Consider the following 24262-nt stretch of genomic DNA (forward strand, 5'->3'; position numbering starts at 1 on the left):
TCGAAATAAAGATCCTTCTGAATTACAATTCTTCGGAATAACGAACTGTAACCCTGTGTGCGCACAAGCGCGCCGAATCTTGTCCACTGGCGATGTTGTGTTGCCGATATGACGCCCTGTGAATAATTGGAGCTTTGTAAATGTTGCAGAATAACTTCATTCTACAGTAATTTTAAATTGAATAGAAACGAGGTAATACAGCGAATTTTAAGTTTAGGCTTCAATAAAATTGCCACCGAATATCTTTTGCTTTCTCGAATTTATAGTCAAGCCGGGTATCTCCCACACTAAATGATGAAACAGAAATCAGAGAGACAAGCCTGACAGAAAATGCACCAGAAGAACAAGAACATCTAAAGTGTTTTGGATCTGATGATACTAATGTACGACATACCAAATGACTCTTGTTTATGTATTTTATTTGCTCTTTAATATTGTTTATAACCTACTGCCAACAATTCTGTTAAAAATCACAACTATCCAAATAACGTTGTAGTCCTGTCACATCACAATATGCACATCTGATAGTACTTGTCGAATGGTTTTACTACAACTACATCGTATATCGCTAATGAAAGCAGTGATAATTATGACATCACTAAGAACACCAAACACCCCATCAAAGTGTAAAAAGGCATAGGTCGAGCACGCAACGCACAGCCAGAATCAGGCGTTTCGAGTGGGTAATCCTGGATGGGTGTGGTGGTTGAAACGGACAACGTTCTATACAAAGTAACAACACTCTTGCCCGTCGTAAGTGCTTGAGGAGGCCCAACAAAGTCGTGACATGTGCTTTCGTTAATTTCCACACCTTCCTCGAAAGAACAGCAGTAGATAGGGCTACTGTTTAATTTCATCCAAAATGTGCCATAAACGTAACGGCCGTTATTATGTACTTGTCCCTTGTAGGGGACTTTCTCTCCATGTTGATAACAAGCCAACATTGGACTTCCTGTTCCGGCGACGGCTCGGCAGGAAACTTCAGCGTAACGACCGGAATAACCATCGGTGGACTCGTGTACGTCGCATTGGGCAGACCCACGTGGTTGATGCACCTTAACTTCTTTCTCTAAAAGAACAGCCCTGCTATACTCATTACTGATCGACGACAGTGTAAGTATATAAACGTCAGCGTCTTCTTCGGATATGTCTGATATCTCGACTGTGACACGCACAGTGCTGTCTGTTAGAGTGTAGCTTATTTTGAAACGATCATACTGGCTTAGGGATTTAAATCCTTCTCGATGTCGGTTGGTTAAAGTGCAGAAAGGATGCCTCTCTGACTCGAATCTCAAGTTGAAATAAATAACCAAGCCGTCGTTGGGGGTCCACGGAGCATCAAACGTGACAGTGCCCCGAGCTCCTGCCTCAAAGTGATGCTGGGTCCTCCTTGCAGCCAAACAGAGCGCACTTATCAGAACAGCAGTGGTCACTGCCATTCGGATAATCATCAGCTTGTGTCTCCTCTGCAATTACAGGATATGTTAACCAGAAATTAAGCATCAGTAAACCAAGGCAGCAGATTCAGGTTTATTTCTTTCTTTGTGCTCGCTTTACCAGCGTTCTGAAATTTCATACACCATTCTCAAAGATTTTTATTTTTTTTTTTCAATCTGGATACATGCCAAAATAATACTGATTATATTTTTTCAGGATGGATACCGTAGGCACATTTTCTTCCTTGATGAGACCCGATATTTTACGGGTAATGTGATGTCGCACCACATATATATTTTCCCGTACCATTCCACAACAACACTGTAGAACAAGAAATGAAGGTTTGGGAGTGCCTCAGGTTTCAAACTTTCAATTTGTGTCAATATTTTCCTTGCAATGAAATAAGTAGTCATACTCGATTTCAAAGTTCATCATGTCATTGCATGTGACGATTCCATGTCAGCCAAAAACCAAATAATTACTGTTCCCGATATTACAATGGATGTCGAATGACGTGTGACATATCACCTGATAATGACCCAGAGCTCGATCAACCTGTGTGTTTTGTTTTTAGGCGCGAATCTAGGTGCAATTCATGGGTAACTTTGGGGGGGGGGGGGGTTCATTCCTTTTTCACGTGGACTTGAAATTCAGTATTACTCATTTAGTATAATACTGTGAATATTTTGAACTATTATGAATGTTTATTCAGATAGGGCCTACAATATTTGTAAAATGACTTGGGAGCATTTGGAAAGCAGCCTTGATGGCTGGATTCAATGCAGAAGTCTGATTCCCTGAAATACCTCGAAATACTTGACAATAGTAAAAATGTTGCGCCAAGGGAAATGCTCTGAACTTTGATTCCTTTCCTGTGTACACCCGTACCCAGAAGGTACATGTAGTCCTACTTACAACATGTTCGCTGTAAAGTTGCAACCTGGCTGGAATACTCATTACGAATAGCAGCAGGTGTGCTATGCCAATTCCGGCGACCTGGATGATGAATAATAGAGTTATTTTGAATGATGGCATGGATTATTGTAGTGGTTATCACAGTAGTAACAAAGGCAATAAAGTCAGATAGAGTGGTAAAAGCAGTACTTGCACTGCGCAGTGCTCTGCTTATTTATCAATACTGAATGACGACATAAAAATAATGTACGCAAAAGCAAAGAAAAGTGACAAAATGATCAATGGTGATATCAGGTTCACGTACATGTAGTTCAATCTGTCCAGCATAGTATGCGCCTATTAAAAAGCTAAAATATTTCTAGCACACGCACATTCGTTGCCCCTACCCTCTCCCCCTCAGTACCCAAATATGGAAAGAGCAGAGCGAAATTTGCGTGATTTATAGCATATCACAATGTCATGGAAACTTTGAAAAGCTGAGACTGGAAATTATAAATGGGTGGCTGCCCAAATGGACTGACATAGAAGAAAGACTAGTACTCCCCTCAAAGTAATACTGTACATAGGTATGTATTCCGTGATTTGGATTACCACTATTCTGTTATTCTTCGGTTTGTCGGTTTGTGTGGCTAGATACGATCATTAACATAGGGCCTACTACTCTAAGGTAAAAAAATGGTAACTGACCTGTTTATTCATTTTTTGTCTCAAGCGGTTGAGCTCGTCCTGGGCGTTTTTCAGCCAGTATTGCACAGTGACTTGAAGTTTGTTGTAGTCTTCTTTGAGCCCAGCTACTTGTTGGTTCAGTTCATCCTGCTTGTCGTTGTGCAAGTTCTCTTTGTTGTCGGCAACAAACTGCTCATTACGCAAACTGACATCCACTGTCTTTTTGTGGTTGCCGAGATGTGTGACAAGATCCTGCAAAAACAAAAGCAAGGAAACAAATATCAGCAAAACAACCCAACAGACAAGTAAAACAAAAACAAAACAAAACAAAAAACGGGAACTGAAGTAGTATTTGAAAGACTTGGAATGCATGGCTTGAAGTGCTTTCAATTAAAGATGGCTGCTGTAGGGAATTTTTCTAGAGAATTCATAGATTCGTAGAATTGTTTTTTAACAGATTTCTTTTTCGAGATCTCTGTCAAATAAATTTCTATGAAGATATTTTCTTAATCATGAAAGACAATGAACAGCTCATCCTACTTACGCCATGTACACTAAAGATTTTAGTTTTTAGCATACTACGCCTGAGAATGTTGACGTATGAAATATTTTTAAGACAATTTGATGCTTTAAAATACCGATTTTGATATCTTGGCAGTATACCTGACAGCTCCCCACCGCGGCCGCGCCGGGCAGCCGCGCTGGGCGGCCTCGCTCGGCTCGCGTGCTGACTGTACGCGTTACAATCTGTACATACTACGCAAAGTTCAGCGGTCCGAGCCGCATATACATGGTCATTGTATAGCACAACACTGATTGACGGAATCGCGAAGCTTGGAAGTGGAACAGAGCTGTTTCCATTTTCAATCCATAGATCTGTTTTGTGACATGAAGTTCACTATCCGGTCATCAACATGGTAAAGTCGATGCTAAGGTACCAAGGGCCTAGAGGCCCTATCTGTCGGGGTCTAAGGCTCACTAGTCTACTGGACTAGGTGTTAAAAACAACAACAACAACAACAATAACAAAACAAGCATATGACACACATATTTATCTTTAGGTCTAGCAGCTAAAACAATCGGAATATCTCTGTTAAAAATTAATATAAATCAGATCTAAACTTGTCATTACTAGTAATACAAAATATTGGGATTTTTTTATTTTTGGTTACAAAATACAAGGTCACGAAAGTGTTATCAAACAAGAATATTCATCACTTTCACCATTCATATATTATTTGTTTAATTACCAAATCTGGTGTAACAAAAGGAGAATAAAAGAATTATTTTTTTTTTCGGGGGGGGGGGGGGGGGGGGGAGGTACATCACAACACGCACTTTACCAACCACTGCCACAACCAACACATGCAATCTACAATCAACGTCACTTGTATTAAGATTTGTTTTTCCTTTGGAGGACCGTCAGACTAATGCCATTTCCTTACATTTATTATTCTTCCTCCATTATCACTTTCTTTACATGGTTTACAGCAAGTGGGTAAAACAAACAAACAAGCGTGCATGTCAATGATACGGAGTTTTCCACGCTTGCATCCACATAATATCATTATGACTGTGTAAGGGAAATAATAACAAACACGCACATGGACCTTTCTTTCTGAATATTTTCCACCATATCACTGTTTGTTTGTGTGTGTGTGTGTGTGTTGTTTTTTTTTTTTTAAGAAAACGGGGTTTCGAGTGAACCGCATGAGATTCATGCATCGTAGCAGGGTACAATTGTATATCCCTGCATTGGTTCCTGACCAGATTTGGGGGTCTTACGATGATTTCTGTCGCAAGGAGGCTCTGCTAGTACTAAAACGAGCACATGAACCCCTCATTTTTACAATTGTTCTACATTAAGTAACCCTTCTTCTACAATTTTATAAAGTTTCGTAAAAATGACATGGGTTTTGAATGTACAGCATGACATTCACATTTATAACCAGATTTTGGGGTGGGTGAGATGATGTTTATCATCTGGGGATGCTGCCAGCACAAAAATTAGGACATGAACCCCCACTTTTTATTGCTTTTCTGGAATTAGTAAGCCTTCGTCTATAATTTGGCAAAGTTTGGTGAAATTGACAAGGGTTTTGAATGAACAGCATAAGCCTAATGAACCCATCCTGTCAGGGCATCGCTGCATAGGTTCCTGACCAGATTTTGGGGACTTACGATGATATATGTCGCATGAGGGCGCTGCTAGCACAAAAACAGAGCAGATGAACCCCCACTTTTAATTATTTTTCTGGAATAAGTAACCTTCTTTTTGTAATTTGGCCAAGTTTCGTGAAAATGACATGGGTTTTGAATGTACAGCATGAGATTTATGAACCCACCCTGTTAAGGTGACTCTGGAAAGGTTCCTAACCAGATTTTGGGGTCGTAGGCCTACTATAGTATATGTCGCATTGGGGGCTGCTAGCACAAAAACGAGCAAATGAACCTCCACTTTTCATAGTTTTTCTAGAATAAGTAAATCTTCTTCTACAATTTGGTGAAGTTTCGTGAAATTGACATGGGTTTTGAATGTACAGCATGAGATTTATGAACCCACCCTGTCAGGGCGACCCTTAGGTTCCTGACCAGATTTGGGGGATTTACGTTGGTATATGTCGCATTAGGGGGCTGCTAGCACAAAAGCGAGCACATGAACCCCCACTTTTCATAGTTTTTGTGGAATAAGTAAGCCTTCTTCTACAATTTTGTGCAGTTTCGTGGAAATGACATGGGTTTTGAATGTACAGCATGAGATTTATTAACCCACCCTATTAGGGCGACCCTGAATACGGTCCTAACTAGATTTTGGGGTCTTACTATAGTATATGTCGCAAGGGGGCGCTGCTATAGCACAAAAAACGAGCACACGAACCCCCACTTTTCATAGTTTTTTCTGGAATAAGTAAGCCTTTTTCTACAATTTGGTGCAGTTTCGTGAAAATGACATGGGTTCTGAATGTACAGCATGAGATTTACGAACCCACCCTGCCAGGGCGTCCATGCGTAGGTTCCTGACCAGATTTTGGGGTCGTACTATAGTATATGTTGCATGGGGGCGCTGCTAGCACAAAAATGAGTACATGAACCCCCACTTTTCATGTTTTTCTTGAATAAGTAAGCCTTCTTCTACAATTTGGTAAAGTTTCGTGAAAATGACACGGGTTTTGAATGTACAGCATGAGATTTATGAACCCACCCTGTTAGGGTGACCCTGGATAGGTTCCTAACCAGATTTTGGGGTTTCAGTTTCAGTTTAGTTTATTTCCACAAATTCAGGTAAAAACATATAAATATACAATCAATCAGTTCTAACACATACATATACAAACCCAAAATTATTTTGGATAAGTGCATAATCACAGTTAAAAGTTAAAAGGTGTGTTCAAGATTGACATAACAATCAAAATAAATGGTGGAGGAAATCAGCAGTAGGCCATTGGCCTTTCGAGGCTGATCCCATAAGCAAATATATAATATTAAAACTGTATGTCGTTATACACTGTTACATAAATCATGAGTCGCATAAAAAAGAACTGGATTTGCAATAAATAGGGACAAGAAGAAGAAAAAAAAAACACATCCAAAAGGAAGGAACCATGACATACCAAAAACAACCATAAAAGGGTGTGACAAAAAGATGGGCAAGAATTACCATTGAATGCAATTTAAGAAATATATATATATATATGATTTGAGCATATAATATTCTATAAAAATCGACAAAGACAAAAAAAAAATACATATCATCATAATACCGAGTATCATTGAATATAGTGTGCAGCTGTACAATCGTGAATCTTAACGTGATTCTTCAGTGTCTACATAATTATGTCAAACAATATCGTGAGCCGCGCCCCGCCACTGAGGGCGCACCACTTCCAGCAGGATCAGAGCCCTCCATTGCGATACATGTACTGAGTACAGTGTAAAAGAATAATTGTAATACATGTACAATGAATGTAGAAGGCTCCGATCATGAGGCACGCGCGCGATTTCCAACCTGTACCACTCTGCACCCCCCACCCGAGGCGGCCGCACCCCGTCGCGCACCCCGCCAGGTGAAGGTCACCGAGCAGGCGCCCGAATGGAGAACACAGAACAACAAATGCCGAGAATTAGCCAGTGCACTGTCTGTACAGACACAGTACAGTTACTATGAACAATACCGGTACGCATTAATCAACTGCAATTTAAACTGTTTTTTGAATGATGAAATGGTGGAGCATAATTTCAAATTGGGGGTAACTGAGTTCCATATTTTTGGGCCTGTATACCTTATTGACTTTCTTGACAGGCTAAGACGGTAAAATGGTACATATAAATTATCAGAGTTTCTAGTTCTATACAAATTGACGTTGTTATTACAGATAAAATAATCTTTAAAAACATCAGGCAGTAAGTCCTTAGAAAATTTGTACATGAAGCATGCTGCCTGCAATGTATACAAATCTCAGACCTTTAAATCCTTCAATTTCTCAAACAAAAGGTTTGTCGGAGCTAAAAAGTGAGAGTTTGAGACACTTTTACGGACTGCACGTTTCTGTAAAACAATCAATCTGTTCAAAAGATATTTAGAGCAGTTTCCCCATACAACAGTACAATATGAAAGATGTGGCAAAACCAAGGTATTATAAATATTTAACATAATCCGAAGAGGAAGCAAACTCTTCAATCTGTTTAAAATACCCACTGCTTTTGCTATTCTACCTGAAATATTTTGAACTTGATCTTTCCATGTGAGATGTTCGTCAATAATGACACCAAGAAACTTTATTTTTTAACATTACTCATTTTTTGATCATGAATGAATAAATCAAACAAGGTTGTATCTAGCTGTAATTGCTGAGGTCTAAATATCATATAATTTGTTCTTTCAAAATTAATAGTGAGTTTGATGGATAAAAACCAGGAATACACCTTTTCAAGTTCTGCATTGAATACAACATTCATATCGTGGATATTCTTGCCTGACCGAAAGATGTTTGTGTCATCAGCAAATATAATGGGCTTTAAAACATCATTTACAAAAGCCAGGTCATTAACATAAAGCAAAAATAGTAATGGACCTCACACTGATCCTTGTGGGACACCAACATTGATATATTGAAGTTGTGAAGTATGATTGTCAATAGACGCATATTGTTTTCTGTTTAACAAATAAATTTCAAACCAGTTTAAAACATTGCCTCTAATTCCATAATGATACATTTTACTTATCAGAATTTTGTGATCGATAGTATCAAAGGCTTTTGATAAATCTAAGAATAATCCAATAACAATATTTTTTCTTCAAAAGCCAAAGTATCATTATTGACAAATTCTAAAAGGGCCATAAATGTGCTTTATCCTTGTCTGAAACCAAATTGCCCTTGATACAGGACTGCATTTTTTCCAAGAATGAGATCAATTATTGTTTGTGTACCAACTTTTCGAAAACCTTTGAAAAAATGGACAAAATAGAAATTGGTTTATAGTAAGAACAAAGACGATTATCCCCAGATTCAAAAATTGGGATAACTTTTGCGATCTTCATATCACTTGGGAAAACACCTTTTTCAATTGAAGTATTGAAAATATGGCATAATGGGGATGCAATTAAATGAATGCATTTTTTTGACAATAAATGTTTCTATGCCGTCATACCCTGAACTCTTATTATCCTTTATACTTAATACAGCTGTTATCAAATCAGATTCGGAAACGGGGTTGAAAAACATAGTATGTAATACTCTCGGTCTTAAATACTCTGAAAAATCATTATTCATAGAACACGGGGGCATATTTCTAGCCAACTCAGAACCAATATTACTAAAATAATCATTGAATAAGTTCACAATGTTTTCTTTATCCTCAATCAGAACACCTTCTTTCATAATACTTGCACATGTAGTTTTAGACTTTGATGTATTCAAGACTTCCATGTACCTTTTTGGTCATTTTGTACTCTATCAAAAATTCCCTGATAATATTCCCGCTTAACACGTAGAATTTCATTATTCACAAAATTTCTATATTTGACATTTCTCTTTTCTGTACATTGTAGGATTCTTGATGTATTTACGGTACAAAATGTATTTCTTTTACACAACTTCTTCAGATGGTTGTTAAACCAAGTTCGTTTTTTCTCATATTTCTTTTTATCAAGTTTCTTTATAGGAAAGCACTCATCGTACAGGGCCATAAAATGAGATATAAAAACAGAGTATTTCTCACTGATGTCGGGAATATTTTCCAAGTGGCTCCACTCATAAGATTGGAGCAATGAAAAAATGTTTGTTATACCCTCTTCATGTATCATTCTTTTGTAGATATAAGTGGATGATTCCTTTTCGGTGCTCACCTGCTGACGGCTAAGGTGATAGATGACAAAGGGTGATAAAGGATCACTCACATCTGAAATCAATATACCAGACTTAACTTCCTTTTCAGGACGATTAATGAATACATTATCAAGTAAGGTTGCAGAGTGGTTTTGTTACACGTGTTGGTTTGAAAATAGTAGGAATGTATGAAGAGGTAAGAATGAAGTCCAAGAATTGGTGAGTGGAACTGTCAGAACTCAATAAATCAACATTAAAATCACCAAGTAGGATACAATGTTTACCTTCTCGAGATATATTCTGTAATGTTGGCTGTAGACCAGTAATAAATGATAGAAGAGATTGATTGGGGGGTCTGTATACCACGCCAATAACAATTTTATCCTTCAAATTGATAATTTCAGCAAATTTTAACTCAATACATTGATCAAAAACTTCTAAATCACCTCTCTGTTTAACATTATATTTTCTATTAATAAACATACCAACACCTCCACCTCTCTTATCTCTTCTTCCCCTTCTAAGAAATTTATATTGGGGCAATGTAAACTGAGGGGATTCATTTCCCTGTGCCCATGTTTAAGATACAGCAATAATAGATATTTCAGAATTCAAGGAATTAATGCACGATATAAAATTATCACTGTTACCCTTTAAACTTCGACAGTTGAAATGTAGACACCTAAACATTCCTGAAAACGTACCATTCATCATAAATGCAAATTCACTTGGAATGAAATATTCTGTTTCAGTACTAAGTACAGATACACCATCTTCATCTTCTTCTAATGCCCTTAGGCGACTGGAACTAGAGGTTGCACAAAAATAACAGAGATTATCTTGAGCCCGTTGTCTCTTACAAAAACTACAAAAACTTACAGGATACATACATGGAGGTGGGGGACTTTGAGAAGTTGAAGTCATAATCTGGCCAGATCACTTTCACTTCTGATTACTTTGTTGATCGTTTTCCCATGTGAGGCAGGTATTTCGACTATGATACGACCGTCTGATGACCAGGCATTCTTCACTTTCTGGTGGTGTGTTGCTTTGCGTAGGAGATCGACATTGTGCTTCGTGAGATCTTCATGAATGGAGATACCGCTTCCTTTCAGTTTTCTTCTTGCTGTGAGGATTTGATGCTTCTTTTTGTACGAGGTCATTTCGACGATGATTGGTCTGGGAGAATGAGAGGCCGATTCAGGTTTCTTCCTTCCTGTGCGGTGGCTCTGGTCTATGTCTGTTGCTGGGTTTATGGTGATTCCTAGCTTGCTCTGAGCAATGTCACACAGTATGTTGTCGGTGCATTTCCCCTGCTGCTTCTCTGACACCGAAGATCCGGATGCAGTTACGTCTGGAGTACTGCTCGAGGTCGAGTTGACCCTGGACAAGATTTTGGATTCGGTCTGACTGCTGACTTATCTCCTTCTTGAGAACTGTGATCTGGTGTGACTTGTTGTCGCATTCATTTTGGAGATCATGGACTTGACCTTCAAGCACTTCAACACGGCTGTGGAGTTTAGTGAAGGCCTTGTCGACTGCATTGCTGACTACACTGTTGAGCATATTGATGTAGTCTTCATTGTTCAATAGCTCCTTGATTACTTGACAAGCAAGCGCAGTTGATTTCCTCGTTGAGGGAGGGGATTGTGACAGAACAGGCTGGGGCATGGTGGGGTAGACTGCTCGTCTCCAACGTGAAGTTCTGGTTCCACAGCACAGTGCCAAGCTGAGACACGGTGCACTGACTGTATGTCACTATTCCAGGGCACAGCGCACAAAAACAAAAACGAATGTGACCCTGCACCTCAAAACAAACAAAAAGTCGCCAGACGTGAATTTTTAGTTAAGACCACATTTAAAATGATGTATAACTCAAATCAAATGGACTCTCCTAACCTATCTAAATACTGGAAAGAAAGCACAAACTCAGGAAAAGTCTGAACTGAGAAAAGAGGCTCTGAAGTACAGTGTCTATTCAAGCGCTTAATCTTTACCAAACCGTGCTGGCTGTGCGATGAATGGGACAAAAAACAGGAAGTAAACCACCAGAGTAACAACAATGAAGGGATAATCAGATTAAAGGACAAGTTCACCTTCATAAACATAAGGATTGAGAAAATGCAACAATATTAGTAGAACACATCAGTGAAAGTTTGAGGAAAATTGGACAATCGATGCAAAAGTTATGAATTTTTAAAATTCTTGTGTTGGAACCGCTGGATGAGGAGACTACTACAGCTTGTGAGTCATATGCGTACAACAGTATAAAGAAAATGTAAAAGAAAATTCAACATATTTTCACTTTTTTCGCATAATAAAAGAGCACTTGACTGGCCTCTTTCTAAAGGCAGGGGGAATAATATTACCCATAACATCTGTCGGTAACGAGTCAGGGGAATGTGTACTTTTTTCAAAAGATGGAATTTTGTGAAATTCTCTTTATATTTTCCTTATATTGTTGTACGCATGTGACATCTAAGTTATTCATACACTGCGGTAGTCTTCTCATCCAGCGGTTACTGCACAAAAACTTCAAAAATTCATAACTTTTGAACGGATTGTCTGATCTTCCTCAAACTTTCAATGATGTGTTCTACTAATATTGCCACATTCTCTCAATCCTTATGTTTATGAAGGTGAACTTGTCCTTTAAACTGCCTCATTAACACATTCTGTCCATAATTAATGCCAACTTTCAAAGCAGTAGCACTATCTTTTCAAAAGTTATTAGAGTTGAAAGTGAAGAGTGTGGACAAGGTTTTTTAGAAATGAAAAAGGGATTCTAAAGACACACCTAATCACACTATTCTACCACGAATGTTCGAGATAAACTGCTAAAAAAACACACTTTCCTGCCCGTTTTATGATACCAAATTTTAGCATAATGTAAAAGAAGACCCGCTCTTTCAGAAAATATGAAAAAGTCAAGTTCGGCTAGGTTGACCCATTTCACTTATTTTCAGTGCTCGCGCAAAATCAGTGTGTGCGACTTTATGTTCGTTTTGAGGTGCACGGTCACAAATGGACGGGACTACACACGAAGAGCGGGGTCATGCTGCTGAGGCTGAATGTGAAATTCAAACGTGTCCATTATTCTAAATTCAAAATCCGCAGCCAAAATCACTGAATATTCTAGCGTATCGTTGCAATTCCGCAAGATGCACGAGAATTTCGAAGAAATGTGTCCCCTGTAGCTGGTAAATTAGCTGGTAAAATAGCTCCTCGGCGCGTGCATTGCGAATCTATGCGACTCTATGTCACGGGGTCTTACTATATGTCGCGTGGGGTCGCTGTTAGCACAGAAATGAGAACATGAAACCCCATTTTGATTGTTTTTCTGGTATTAGTAAGTCTTTTTCTACAATTTAGTCAATTTTCATGAATTTGACATGGTTTTAAATGTACAGCATAAGTTTTATGAACCCACCCTGTCAGGGCATCCCTGCATAGGTTCCCGACCAGATTTTGGGGATTTACGATGATTACATGTCGCATAGGGACGCTACTAGCACAAAAACGAGCACATGAACCCCCACGTTTGATTGTTTTTCTGGAATAAGTAAGCCTCTGTCTTCAATTTGGTAAAGTTTCGTGGAATTGACATGGGTTTTGAATGAACAGCATAAGTTTTATGAACCTTGTCCTTTTGCTCACCCCTAACAGAAAACGTCGATGAGAAGGATTTGAGAGATTTCGGTATTTTCTGCCGGGTGAGGGCTGCTTGCTCAAGAATGAGAGTGTAAACCCTAACTTTAAAACCTTTCCCTCATTTTGGGTACCCTTTTCTGCAATTCTTGCAAATTTGGAGAAAACAACGTGGATTTTGAAAGAATTATGGGGATTTAAATTTGTCATTGCAGATTTTGTTGCCAATCATGGTCTTGATCCTGTAACGCTATCATTTTGGTACAGGACGGCAGATTAGTCATATTCTTCAAAGTCCCGTAGAAGAAAAACAAGCACATGAACCTATTGTTTTATTTACATATTTGGGCTTCGGATGGGTCAAAGTTACGGTATGGAAAGTTTCAAGAAAATGACAATGATTTCACTTTAACTGAGGAACGTCCTTAAAGCTTGGCTGGAAATATTAAACATCCATTATGGATTACATACAATGTACCAAAAACGGCATTAAAACACAACTACCTCCATTTTGAAGGAAAAAAAAATCACTGAAGAGGCTATACTACTAAGACCTCATCACCGATCAATCACTTCTATTCATTTTTGGGGCAGGGAAACGACTCCATGAGCCTATTATGATAAAGACTTATCAAATCTTCAAAACGATTTGTTGTCGATCAGAGATTTAAGGTAGTTGTCTATATGATTACGAAGTTCTATCCTCAGCCACGTATAAGAATTTTACTTATTCAGAAATGTTATTACAATCATGCACAGTTACACACTCTAAAGTTAAGACATGTTTTCAAACGTTTGATATGTGATGCTGCATGCATTTTCTACCTCAAGCTTCTCCAATTCAGTGATTTTTACCTCACAAAATGGAGGAAGTGGTGTTTTTATGCCGTTTTTTAAACATTGTATGTAATCCATAATGGATGTTTAATATTTCCAGCCTAGCTTGAAAAGCGAGACAAAGCAATATTGAGGATTTTCGGTTGACGACTGCATCCGTACAGTGTCATAGCGCCCTCGCAGCTCGGACAGCCCGTCCTGCAGCTGCTTGCTTTTACCGGGCCCGATCCTGTCTCCCCAAGTCTGGAGGAGCTGTTCGATGTCTTCTACACACTGCAGGATTGGCTGCTGGTGACATTTTTTTTTTATCTTGAGAGGCAAATTAAATACTAAATAATTTATATAAACTTTAAGGTTTTGAGGGTTAGGAAAACTCCGGTTCCCTAGCGAAATTCACCGATCTTGACCATCTAATTTGCATAAACAAAATGGCTGCCCAGCCACAGAAATTGTCAGTTTCGGACACGCATTTTCTAGAAATTCTTTGCAAACGAGCTGGAAAAAAAAAGTGATTTGATATTTTGTACATAGAACAGAAGTAGCAATTTGAGGGATAAACTTTTCTCAATGGGTAAATAGTATATTCTATTCATAATTATGCAAATTCGTATTGAAATATGCAGATAAATATATGTTTACACTGGAAGAGTAATAATTAAAATTTTTTCTCGAGAGTCAAGTTAAACACTAAATATGTAGACTTTAAGGTTTCGAGGGTTACGAAAACTTCGGTTCCCAAGCGAAATTCACTGATTTTGACCATCTAATTTGCATAAACAAAATGGCTGCCCAGTCACAGAAATTGTGAGTTTCAGACACGCATTTTCTAGATTTTTTTTTTTTTTTTTTTTTTTTTTGGAAACGAGCTGGAAAAAAGTGATTTGAAATCTAAGTACATAGAATGGAATAAGCAACTTGACGGATAAACGTTTCCCAGGTGACAAATAGTATATTTCTTTCATGATTATGCAACACTGAACCGAAATATGTAGATAAATATATATTAACACTGGAAGATTTTTTTTTTCTTCAGAGGGAAGTGAAAAACACTAGATATAACAGACTTTAAGGTTCTAAGGGTTACATAAAACCAGAATCCCTTCTCAGTGGTATCAAAATATATGCAAATATCGTAATTGGTATGCAAATTATATGTAGGCTTCATGAGTTTTATGTGCATGCATTCATTCAATAACCTATATACCCTAGTGAAATGTTCTATTTTCAAATCCTCTAAAAAGGTCCTTTTGGATTTTTAAAAAAAGAATTCAAGTTAGGTTCCGATTCTTAACCAAAATTGATTGCGCTAGGGCAAAAAAAAAAACAAACAAAAACAAAAGCAAACAACAAAATAAAAAAATGGAATGCAATATTGCCATAAAATTGTTAAATCTATGAAAAAAAAATATTTGTAGTACATCGATAATCGCAAAACGAATTGATGAAAACTCTCTCTACGCGGATCATGACTCAACTTTTTAAGGGGGGTGGGATGCCATCGATCAATGCCATTTTGTTCATATGCAACATCCATTATTGTATTGTTCCAATATGCAAATCTGTAGCATTAGTACGGAAATTCTATTTCCCAGTTAACCAGAGCATATATATAGCAAACATTCGTCTATAGGTTGAAATGGGATAGGTGGTTTTATTCTATTTTCTCTTGAAGCATTTTACTTTTCTTGAAAGTCGACGAACAATACCTTTAATGTCACAACAAACGTTACCGATGCCCCAATGAATACATAAAACAACTAGATATATCGCTACGGCTACTGATATGCCTCCGCCATAATGCATGGTTCTCCTAATAGGTCTATAGTACAATGTCTTGACAATGTGTGATGACAGTTTCACACAATTGGCAAAATATTAAAATGACAGGTTTGCCACAAATGTGCTGAATGTTCACTTTCCTAGAACTAGGTTCAATTGGATGAATGATTAAAATGTCAGAGTGCAGGTATTTGGGGGAACTTATGATTTTTACTTGACTTTTGACCCTTTTGTAAGTTTATGTATTGAGTAATTTTCAAGGTATTGAGAAAAAGTATAATTTCAGTATCAAATGGGAAAATAGCATTATCTAAACCTGGCCTTTGACCTTTGACCTCACAGTTCCAAAGAGAATCACTGTTAGGTTGAACATGCATAAATATGTAAGTTTCATGATGATACCTTGAGTTACTTTCGAGATATGGAGGAAAAAGTGCTATTTAGCACTTTCACTTGACCTTTTACCTTTTGACCTTTGACCTTTTGGCAAGAAACTTCCCCCAAAATATATATTGGGTAATACATGCCATACACCAAGTTTAAAAAAAAAAACCTTCAGACATATTGCATTTTAAGGAAAGTAGTGATATTTTTAGGAGTTGACCTTGACCTTTGACCCCTCTGACCTTTGACCCATGACCCCCAACTTCCCTAGATAATCACTGCCCATCGGTACAAGCATATATACTAAGTTCAATGAAGATACCTTGAACCATTTGCGAGATATGGAGAAAAACATGAAATTTCACATTTTTTTTTCACAAAATAACCTGTGACCTTTGACCTTTGACCCTGTGACCCTAAAATCCACACACAGTATTATCCCCCAAGGATATACCCTCATACCAAGTTTGATGTAGAACCACCACACGGTTCTTGAGATATCGACAAAAACAAAACGGGACGGACGGACGTACGGACGGACGTACGGACGTACGGACGTACGGACGTACGGACGGACGGACGACCCGAAAACATAATGCCTCCGGCCACTTCGTTGCGGAGGCATAAAAATTATGTTGTAAGTTCGTTAGATGAAAATGATCTATCTATCAATCTATCTTTATATATATATATACATATATATATATATATATATATATACATATATATATAATATTGAAGACTTGAGAAGGATCCACTGGAAAGTTAAGCTTGTAGAATAGCACTGGCAAAGGATCAAGAAGTTTAAGATCGCGATCTCCAAGATCTCAAAAGGCGCGGCTAAATTGGCAAATTATCGAAAAGTTTAAGATCGCAATCTTTAAGATCTTGAAGTTTTTCAAGTGCGTGTGACTACAAACTTTCCGCGAAACTTCCCACTACAGCTAGGGATATTTCATTTTATATTGCTGTACTCGCCAAACTTCTCGATCTCTTGCCACTCTGACAGCGCCTTATCATGATAAACTTAAGTAACGATGTTAGAATAGCAGTAAGGGAGAAGAAATGAAAAAAAGACGTGTGGCACACATCTACCTATATTTGATCCTTCTACATCTGTTATAAGAATGCAACTTAGTCAACTTCCAAGACAGTTTGAACTCTGAAATTGCCTCGGCCAATGCAATCTGCGAAATAAGGGGTTCACCCCTTCATGTTCCTTTTTATTTTTGTTTTGAATATACGTGGATAACATGCCGCCAGTGATAACCACCAAGTATGATGCATTTCAATTTATTCATAACTGGACGACGCCACGCTCCCGTGTCTGTCTGACTTATGATATATCTCACCAGGTGTGATTCAAATCATAGAAATGACACTCTAAGCAAACATGCCTCTAGCTTTAAGGGACAGTGGATTATAAGAACTAAAGAATAATGAATACTCATTAGAAACCATGCTAATGCATACAGAAGATTCCACTTCATATCAGACGTAAATGGTCGCCATTTTGCCTCTCATTATATGCTTTATCAAGTATAGTTTTTGAATATCCACGTTTCATTTGAATTTCAGCCCAAGAATTAGGATATGGATCTTTTCATGGAGGACCTGGGTTTTCAACAACCTTGAAAAACATGAAGTTACTTTTGTTCCCTTGAGAGATAACATCCATCCAATAGCTACCTTAAAGAGGCCTTCTTCCATAATATATAGATACTGTAGTTGTGCTTTTTCTGCCAGACTGATACTGACAGTAGCACTGCTTGTACGAGAAGAAAACTAAAGGGTTCCAAGAACATGGTTGTTATCAGTCGTCTTTATAAGAATAAACTTATATTCGATTCAAAAGATGCATCACACAAGCTCGTTTAGCACAATGTATGTTCCGTCATTTTACCGACAAACGTATACTGAACGCCCGCGGTAGCAGTTCAACGACAATACTCCTGTATTAAAAAAAAGATTATAAAAAGAAGAAAATCCTGCTCACTGTGCCAGACCTGATCTTTCTTCACCAGTAGACAATGGGTGGGAACGTTTTGATCTGGTCTACAGTCTGTACAATTGATATATCTAGCTCCAACCCTGCAAAGAGGGATTTAAGGTAGTTGTCTTCACTATTACGTTGTGCTGTCCTCAGTCACGTGTAAGAATTTGATTTATTCAGAAATGTTATTACAATCATGCATAGTTACACAGTGTAAAGTTACGACGTGTTATCAAACGATAGATGTGTGATGGATTTTCTACCTCAAGCTTCTCCAATTCCTCGATGGCTCGTGTGAGTGTCTTCTGACGGTTTGATGACTGCATCACTACAGTGTCATAGCGCCCTCGCAGCTCGGACAGCCCGTCCTGCAGCTGCTTGCTTTTACCGGGCCCGATCCTGTCTCCCCAAGTCTTGATGAGTTGTTCGATGTCTTCTACACACTGCAGGATCTGCTGCTGGTGAGCTCCAATGTCCTCATGCAGCATCTGCATCAAACAAAACATGCAGACAAATAAAACCTTTTGTTTCGAGCATTGCTTACCTAATACCGCCTTCAACCTTAGCCTGTAAATTTGTGCTTTCCGCTTGAGATGATAATAACACTTGTTGATAAATAGTAACTTGCAGTAGTTTGCTGTTTTATTTTGATTCATTGATAGGCCCCTATATACTTGCTTATGAACCATCTATCTGCATGTGCTTCGTGCACTTGTTTTCTTTCCCACTGTAACGTATGCAATTAACCTGAAGCTGACATTAAAGAAGGGAAAAGTAACCAAGTGTATATGTGTTTAGCTACTAAAAAGACATTCTGCTTAAACGATTATTCCTGCTTTGCAAAATATACTGACGAAAATGTGAATATTAATATTTTTAGTGTTGAAATCGATGAACATAATTTTCCATACATGGTGTTTGTTGAGCTGTTGCTTGACCAAATCACTTGTCTTTTCGGGAGGTTGTTCGGATGTAAGAACCTGTTCCGTCTCGGCCAACCAGTCTTGCAGGTTTTGGAGCTTAGTGCTTATCTCCTGCAGTTCCATTTCCAGATCCATCTGCAACAGATTAGCACGATTGGAATGAAAATTATAGTGACAGTGCTTCGAACCAACAAGTATGGCAAGTATAGAAAATATTACACCAAAACGGCTCGAAATAAACAATAAAAGGGAAACTTTTAATTTACTATCACACCTTCAAAAACAAAAATCCTCAATATTGTTTTGTCTTGCGTTTCAACCTAATATGGAAGTATTAAACATCCATTATGGATTACATACAATGCACAAAAAACGACATAAAAACACCCCTTCCTCCATTTTAAAGGGAAAAAAATCACTGAATGGGCTATACTACTAACATCTCATCACCGATTAATCACTTCTATACATTTTTGGGGCTGGGAAACGACCCCATGAGCCTATTATGATAAAGACTTATCGATTCTTCATAACTACAAATTTGTATGTGTTGTCGAAAAAAGATTTTAGGGAGTTGTCTTCACTATTACGTCATTCCGTCCTCAGCCACCTGTAAGAATTTTACTTATTCAGATAATATTATGTTATTACAATCATGCACAGTTACACAGTGTAAAGTTACGACGTGTTATCAAACGTTAGAAGTGTGATGCATTTTCTACCTCAAGCTTCTCCAATTTCTCGATAGCTCGTGTGAGTGTCTTCTGGCGGTTTGATGACTGCATCACTACAGTTTCATAGCGCCCTCGCAGCTCGGGCAGCCCGTCCTGTAGCTGCTTGTTTTTACCGGGCCCGATCCTGTCTCCCCATGTCTTGAGGAGCTGTTCGATGTCTTCTACACACTGCAGGATCGGCTGCTGATGAGCTTCAATGTCCTCGTGCATCAGCTGCATCAAACAGAACATGCCGACAAATTAACCTTTTGTTTTGCGCATTGCTCACCTAATACCGCCTTCATCCTTAGCCTGTAACTTTGTGCTTTCCGCTTGAGATGATAATGATATTTTTTGATAAATAGTAACTTGAAGGAGTTCGCTGTTTTATTGTGATTCATTGATGGGCCCCTACTTGCTTATGAACCATCTATCTGCATGTGCTTCGTGCGCTTGTTTTTTTTTTTCCACTGTAACGTATGCAATTAACCAGAAGCTGACATGAAAAAAGGGAAAAGTAACCAAGTGTATATGTGTTTTGCTACTTAAAAGACGTTCTGCTTAAACGATTATCCCTGCTTTGCAGAATGTATCATCTACTGACGAAAATGTGATTATGAATATGGAATATTTTTAGTGCCGACATCGATGAATAAAATGTTCCATACCTGATGTTTGTTGAGCTGTTGCTTGACCAAATCACTTGTCTTTTCGGGAGGTTGTTCGGATGTAAGAACCTGTTCCGTCTCGGCCAACCAGTCTTGCAGGTTTTGGAGCTTAGTGCTTATCTCCTACAGTTCCATTTCAAGATCCATCTGCAACAGATTAGCACGATTGGAATGAAAATTATAGTGACAGTGCTTCGAACCAACAAGTATGGCAAGTATAGAAAATATTACACCAAAACGGCTCGAAATAAACAATAAAAGGGAAACTTTTAATTTACTATCACACCTTCAAAAACAAAAATCCTCAATATTGTTTTGTCTTGCGTTTCAACCTAAGATGGAAGTATTAAACATCCATTATGGATTACATACAATGTACAAAAAACGACATAAAAACACCCCTTCCTCCATTTTAAAGGGAAAAAAATCACTGAATGGGCTATACTACTAACATCTCATCACCGATTAATCACTTCTATACATTTTTGGGGCTGGGAAACGACCCCATGAGCCTATTATGATAAAGACTTATCGATTCTTCATAACTACAAATTTGTATGTGTTGTCGAAAAAAGATTTTAGGGAGTTGTCTTCACTATTACGTCATTCCGTCCTCAACCACGTGTAAGAATTTTACTTATTCAGATAATATTATGTTATTACAATCATGCACAGTTACACAGTGTAAAGTTACGACGTGTTATCAAACGTTAGAAGTGTGATGCATTTTCTACCTCAAGCTTCTCCAATTTCTCGATAGCTCGTGTGAGTGTCTTCTGGCAGTTTGATGACTGCATCACTACAGTTTCATAGCGGTCTCGCAGCTCGGACTGCCCGTCACGCAAGAGCTTGCTTTTACGGGGCCCGATCTTGTTTTCCTGAGTCTCTAGGAGTTGTTTCATGCCTTCTACACACTGCAGGATCGGCTGCTGATGAGCTTCAATGTCCTCGTGCATCAGCTGCATCAAACAGAACATGCAGACAAATTAACCTTTTGTTTTGCGCATTGCTCACTTAATAGCGCCTTCATCCTTAGCCTGTAACTTTGTGCTTTTCGCTTGAGATGATAATGATATTTTTTGATAAATAGTAACTTGAGGTAGATTGCTGTTATTGATTCATTGATAGGCTCCTACTTGCTTATGGACTGTCTATCTGCATGTGCTTCGTGCGCGTATGTTTTTTCTTTTAAACACTGTAAATACGTTTACAAGTAACGTGAAGCTGATATTAAAGAATGGAAAAATATTCAAGTTTGCATATGTTTTGTTATTTAAAAGATATTTTCAATCTGCATAAACGCCTATCAATGATATGCACAGTGTGTAACCTACTATCGAAAATGTGAATACTTTTAATAGTGTCGACATCGATAAACATAGTGTTTTATACCTGGTGTTTGTTGAGCTGCTGCTTGACCTGATCGCTTGTCTTTTCGGCAGGTTGTTTGGATGTAAGAACCTGTTCCGCCTCGGCCAACCAGTCTTGCAGGTTTTGGAGCTTAGTGCTTTTCTCCCGGAGTTCTTTTTCAAGATCCATCTGCAGCAGATTAGCACGATTTGAAGGTATATTTGAGTGACAGGTCTTTGAATCAACAAGTGTGGCAAGTATAGAAAATATAACACCAAAACGGCTCGAAATAAACAATAAAAGGGAAACTTTGAATTTACTATCACGCCTTCAAAATCGAAAATCCCCAATATTGTTTTGTCTTGCTTTAAAGCTAGGTTGGAAATAAACATCAATATTATGAATTACATATAATGCATCAAAAATGGCATGAAAACACCACTTCCTCCATTTTAAAGGATACAATCACTGAACGGGCTATACTACTAACACCTCATCACCGATCAATCACTTCTACACATTTTGGGGGCAGGGAAACGACTACATGAGCCTGTTATGATAAAGACTTATCAAATCTTCAAAACTATGTGTAGTCGAACAGAGATTTAAGGTAGTTGTCTACACTATTACGTCGTTCTGTCCTCAGCCACGTGTAAGAATTCTACTTATTCAGAAATGTTATTACAATAATGCACAGTTACACACTGTAAAGTTACGACATGTTATCAAACGTTAGATATATGATGCATTTTCTACCTCAAGCTTCTCCAATTCCCCCATTGCTCGTGTGAGTGTCTTCTGGCGGTTTGATGACTGCATTACTACAGTGTCATAGCGCCCTCGCAGCTCGGACAGCCCGTCCTGCAGCTGCTTGCTTTTACCGGGCCCGATCCTGTCTCCCCAAGTCTTGATGAGTTGTTCGATGTCTTCTACACAGTGCAGGATCGGCTGCTGGTGAGCTTCAATGTCCTCGTGCATCAGCTGCATCAAACAGAACATGCAGACAAATTAACCTTTTGTTTCGCGCATTGCTCACCTAATACCGCCTTCATCCTTAGCCTGTAACTTTGTGCTTTTCGCTTGAGATGATAATGATATAGTTTGATATATAGTAACTTGGAGTAGTTCGCTGTTTTATTTTGATTCATTGATAGGCCCCTACTTGCTTATGAACAGTCTATCTGCATGTGCTTCTTGCGCTTGTTTTTTTTTTTACGCTGTAACGTAATCAAGTAACGTGAAGTTGATATTACAAAAGGGATGAAATGATTAAGTGTGTATCATGTGTCTTGCTACTTAAAAGACAGTTTTCATTCTGCATAAACGATTATCCCTGCTTTGCAGAATGCATAATCTACTTACGGAAATATGAATATTAATATTTTTAGTGTCGACATCGATCAACATAATGTTCCAAACCTGGTGTTTCTTGAGCTGCTGCTTGACCAGATCGCTTGTCTTTTCGGGACGTTGTTCGGATGTAAGAACCTGTTCCGTCTCGGCCAACCAGTCTTGCAGGTTTTGGAGCTTAGTGCTTTTCTCCCGGAGTTCCTTTTCAAGAACCGTCTGCAACAGATTAGCACGATTGGAATGAAAATTATAGTGACAGTGCTTTGAACCAACAAGTATGGCAAGTATAGAAAATATAACACCAATACGGTTCGAAATAAACAATTAAAGGGAAACTTTGAATTTACTATCATGCTTTCAAAATCGAAAATCCCCAATATTGTATTGTCTAGCTTTAAAACTAGGCTGGAAATAAACACCAATTTATTATGGATTACATACAATGTATCAAAAACGGCATTAAAACACCACTACCTCCATTTTGTAAAGAACCGGTACTTTGCGGGCTATACTACTAACACCTCATCACCGATCAATCACTTCTATACATTTTGGGGGCAGGGAAACGACTCCATAAGCCTATTTTGATAAAGACTTATCGATTCTTCAAAATGATGTGTTGTCGAACAGAGACTTAAGGTAGTTGTCTACACTATTACGTCGTTCTGTCCTCAGCCACGTGTAAGAATTCTACTTATTCAGAAATGTTATTACAATCATGCACAGTTTCACACTGTAAAGTTACGACATGCTATCAAACGTTAGATATGTGATGCATTTTCTACCTCAACCTTCTCCAATTCCTCAAAGGCTCGTGTGAGTGTTTTCTGGCGGTTTGATGACTGCATTACTACAGTGTCATAGCGCCCTCGCAGCTCGGACAGCCCGTCCTGCACCTGCTTGCTTTTACCGGGCCCGATCCTGTCTCCCCAAGTCTTGATGAGTTGTTCGATTTCTTCTACACAGTGCAGGATCGGCTGCTGGTGAGCTTCAATGTCCTCGTGCATCAGCTGCATCACACAAAACATGCAGAAAAATAAAACCTTTTGTTTCGAGCATTGCTTACCTAATACCGCCTTCATCCTTAGCCTGTAACTTTGTGCTTTCCGCTTGAGATGATAATGATATTTTTTATGCCTCCGCAACGAAGTGGCCGGAGGCATTATGTTTTCGGGTCGTCCGTCCGTCCGTCCGTCCGTCCGTCCGTCCGTACGTCCGTCCGTCCGTACGTCCGTACGTCCGTACGTCCGTCCGTCCCGTTTTGTTTTTGTCG

General features: G+C 38.5%; 2 protein-coding genes across 3 annotated transcripts in view; both read right to left on the minus strand.

Annotated features, from left to right (window-relative positions):
* Positions 1 to 266: 266 nt before the first annotated feature.
* Positions 267 to 24005, minus strand: LOC139717723 (microtubule-actin cross-linking factor 1-like). Its single transcript, XM_071629224.1, has 13 exons — positions 23775 to 24005; positions 23059 to 23205; positions 22396 to 22620; positions 21682 to 21828; positions 21024 to 21248; positions 20290 to 20412; positions 19631 to 19855; positions 18897 to 19043; positions 18249 to 18473; positions 3040 to 3270; positions 2353 to 2433; positions 897 to 1466; positions 267 to 287 (listed from the first exon to the last, which is right to left on the minus strand). Exons 1-13 carry the CDS (start codon positions 24003 to 24005, stop codon positions 267 to 269), a joined length of 2598 nt encoding a protein of 865 aa, XP_071485325.1.
* LOC139717748 (uncharacterized) overlaps positions 23939 to 24262 on the minus strand; it is a 29285-nt gene continuing 28961 nt past the window's right edge. Inside the window, exon 7 of one of the 2 annotated variants that reach the window (XM_071629253.1) lies at positions 23939 to 23999. The gene's annotated coding sequence lies outside the window, so the exon portion shown is untranslated. The remainder of the gene's footprint in view (positions 24000 to 24262) is intronic. The other variant, XM_071629254.1, reaches the window with a different exon arrangement.

Source organism: Diadema antillarum, unplaced genomic scaffold (assembly GCF_040938485.1).
Source record: "Diadema antillarum isolate AM-2024a unplaced genomic scaffold, OU_Dant_1.0 scf00000081, whole genome shotgun sequence".
In the NCBI taxonomy this organism is placed as follows: Eukaryota; Metazoa; Echinodermata; class Echinoidea; order Diadematoida; family Diadematidae; genus Diadema; species Diadema antillarum.

Coding starts and splice junctions, on each gene's coding strand:
- LOC139717723 (XM_071629224.1), bottom strand. CDS start 24,005: ATGCAGCTGATGCACGAGGACATTGAAGCTCACCAGCAGCCGATCCTG. Junction 23,206..23,774: donor AGGAATTGGAGAAGGTTGAG/GTAGAAAATGCA, acceptor AATCTGTTGCAG/ACGGTTCTTGAAAAGGAACT. Junction 3,271..18,248: donor AGGAATTGGAGAAGCTTGAG/GTAGAAAATCCA, acceptor TTGTTTTTGCAG/GATCTTGTCACACATCTCGG.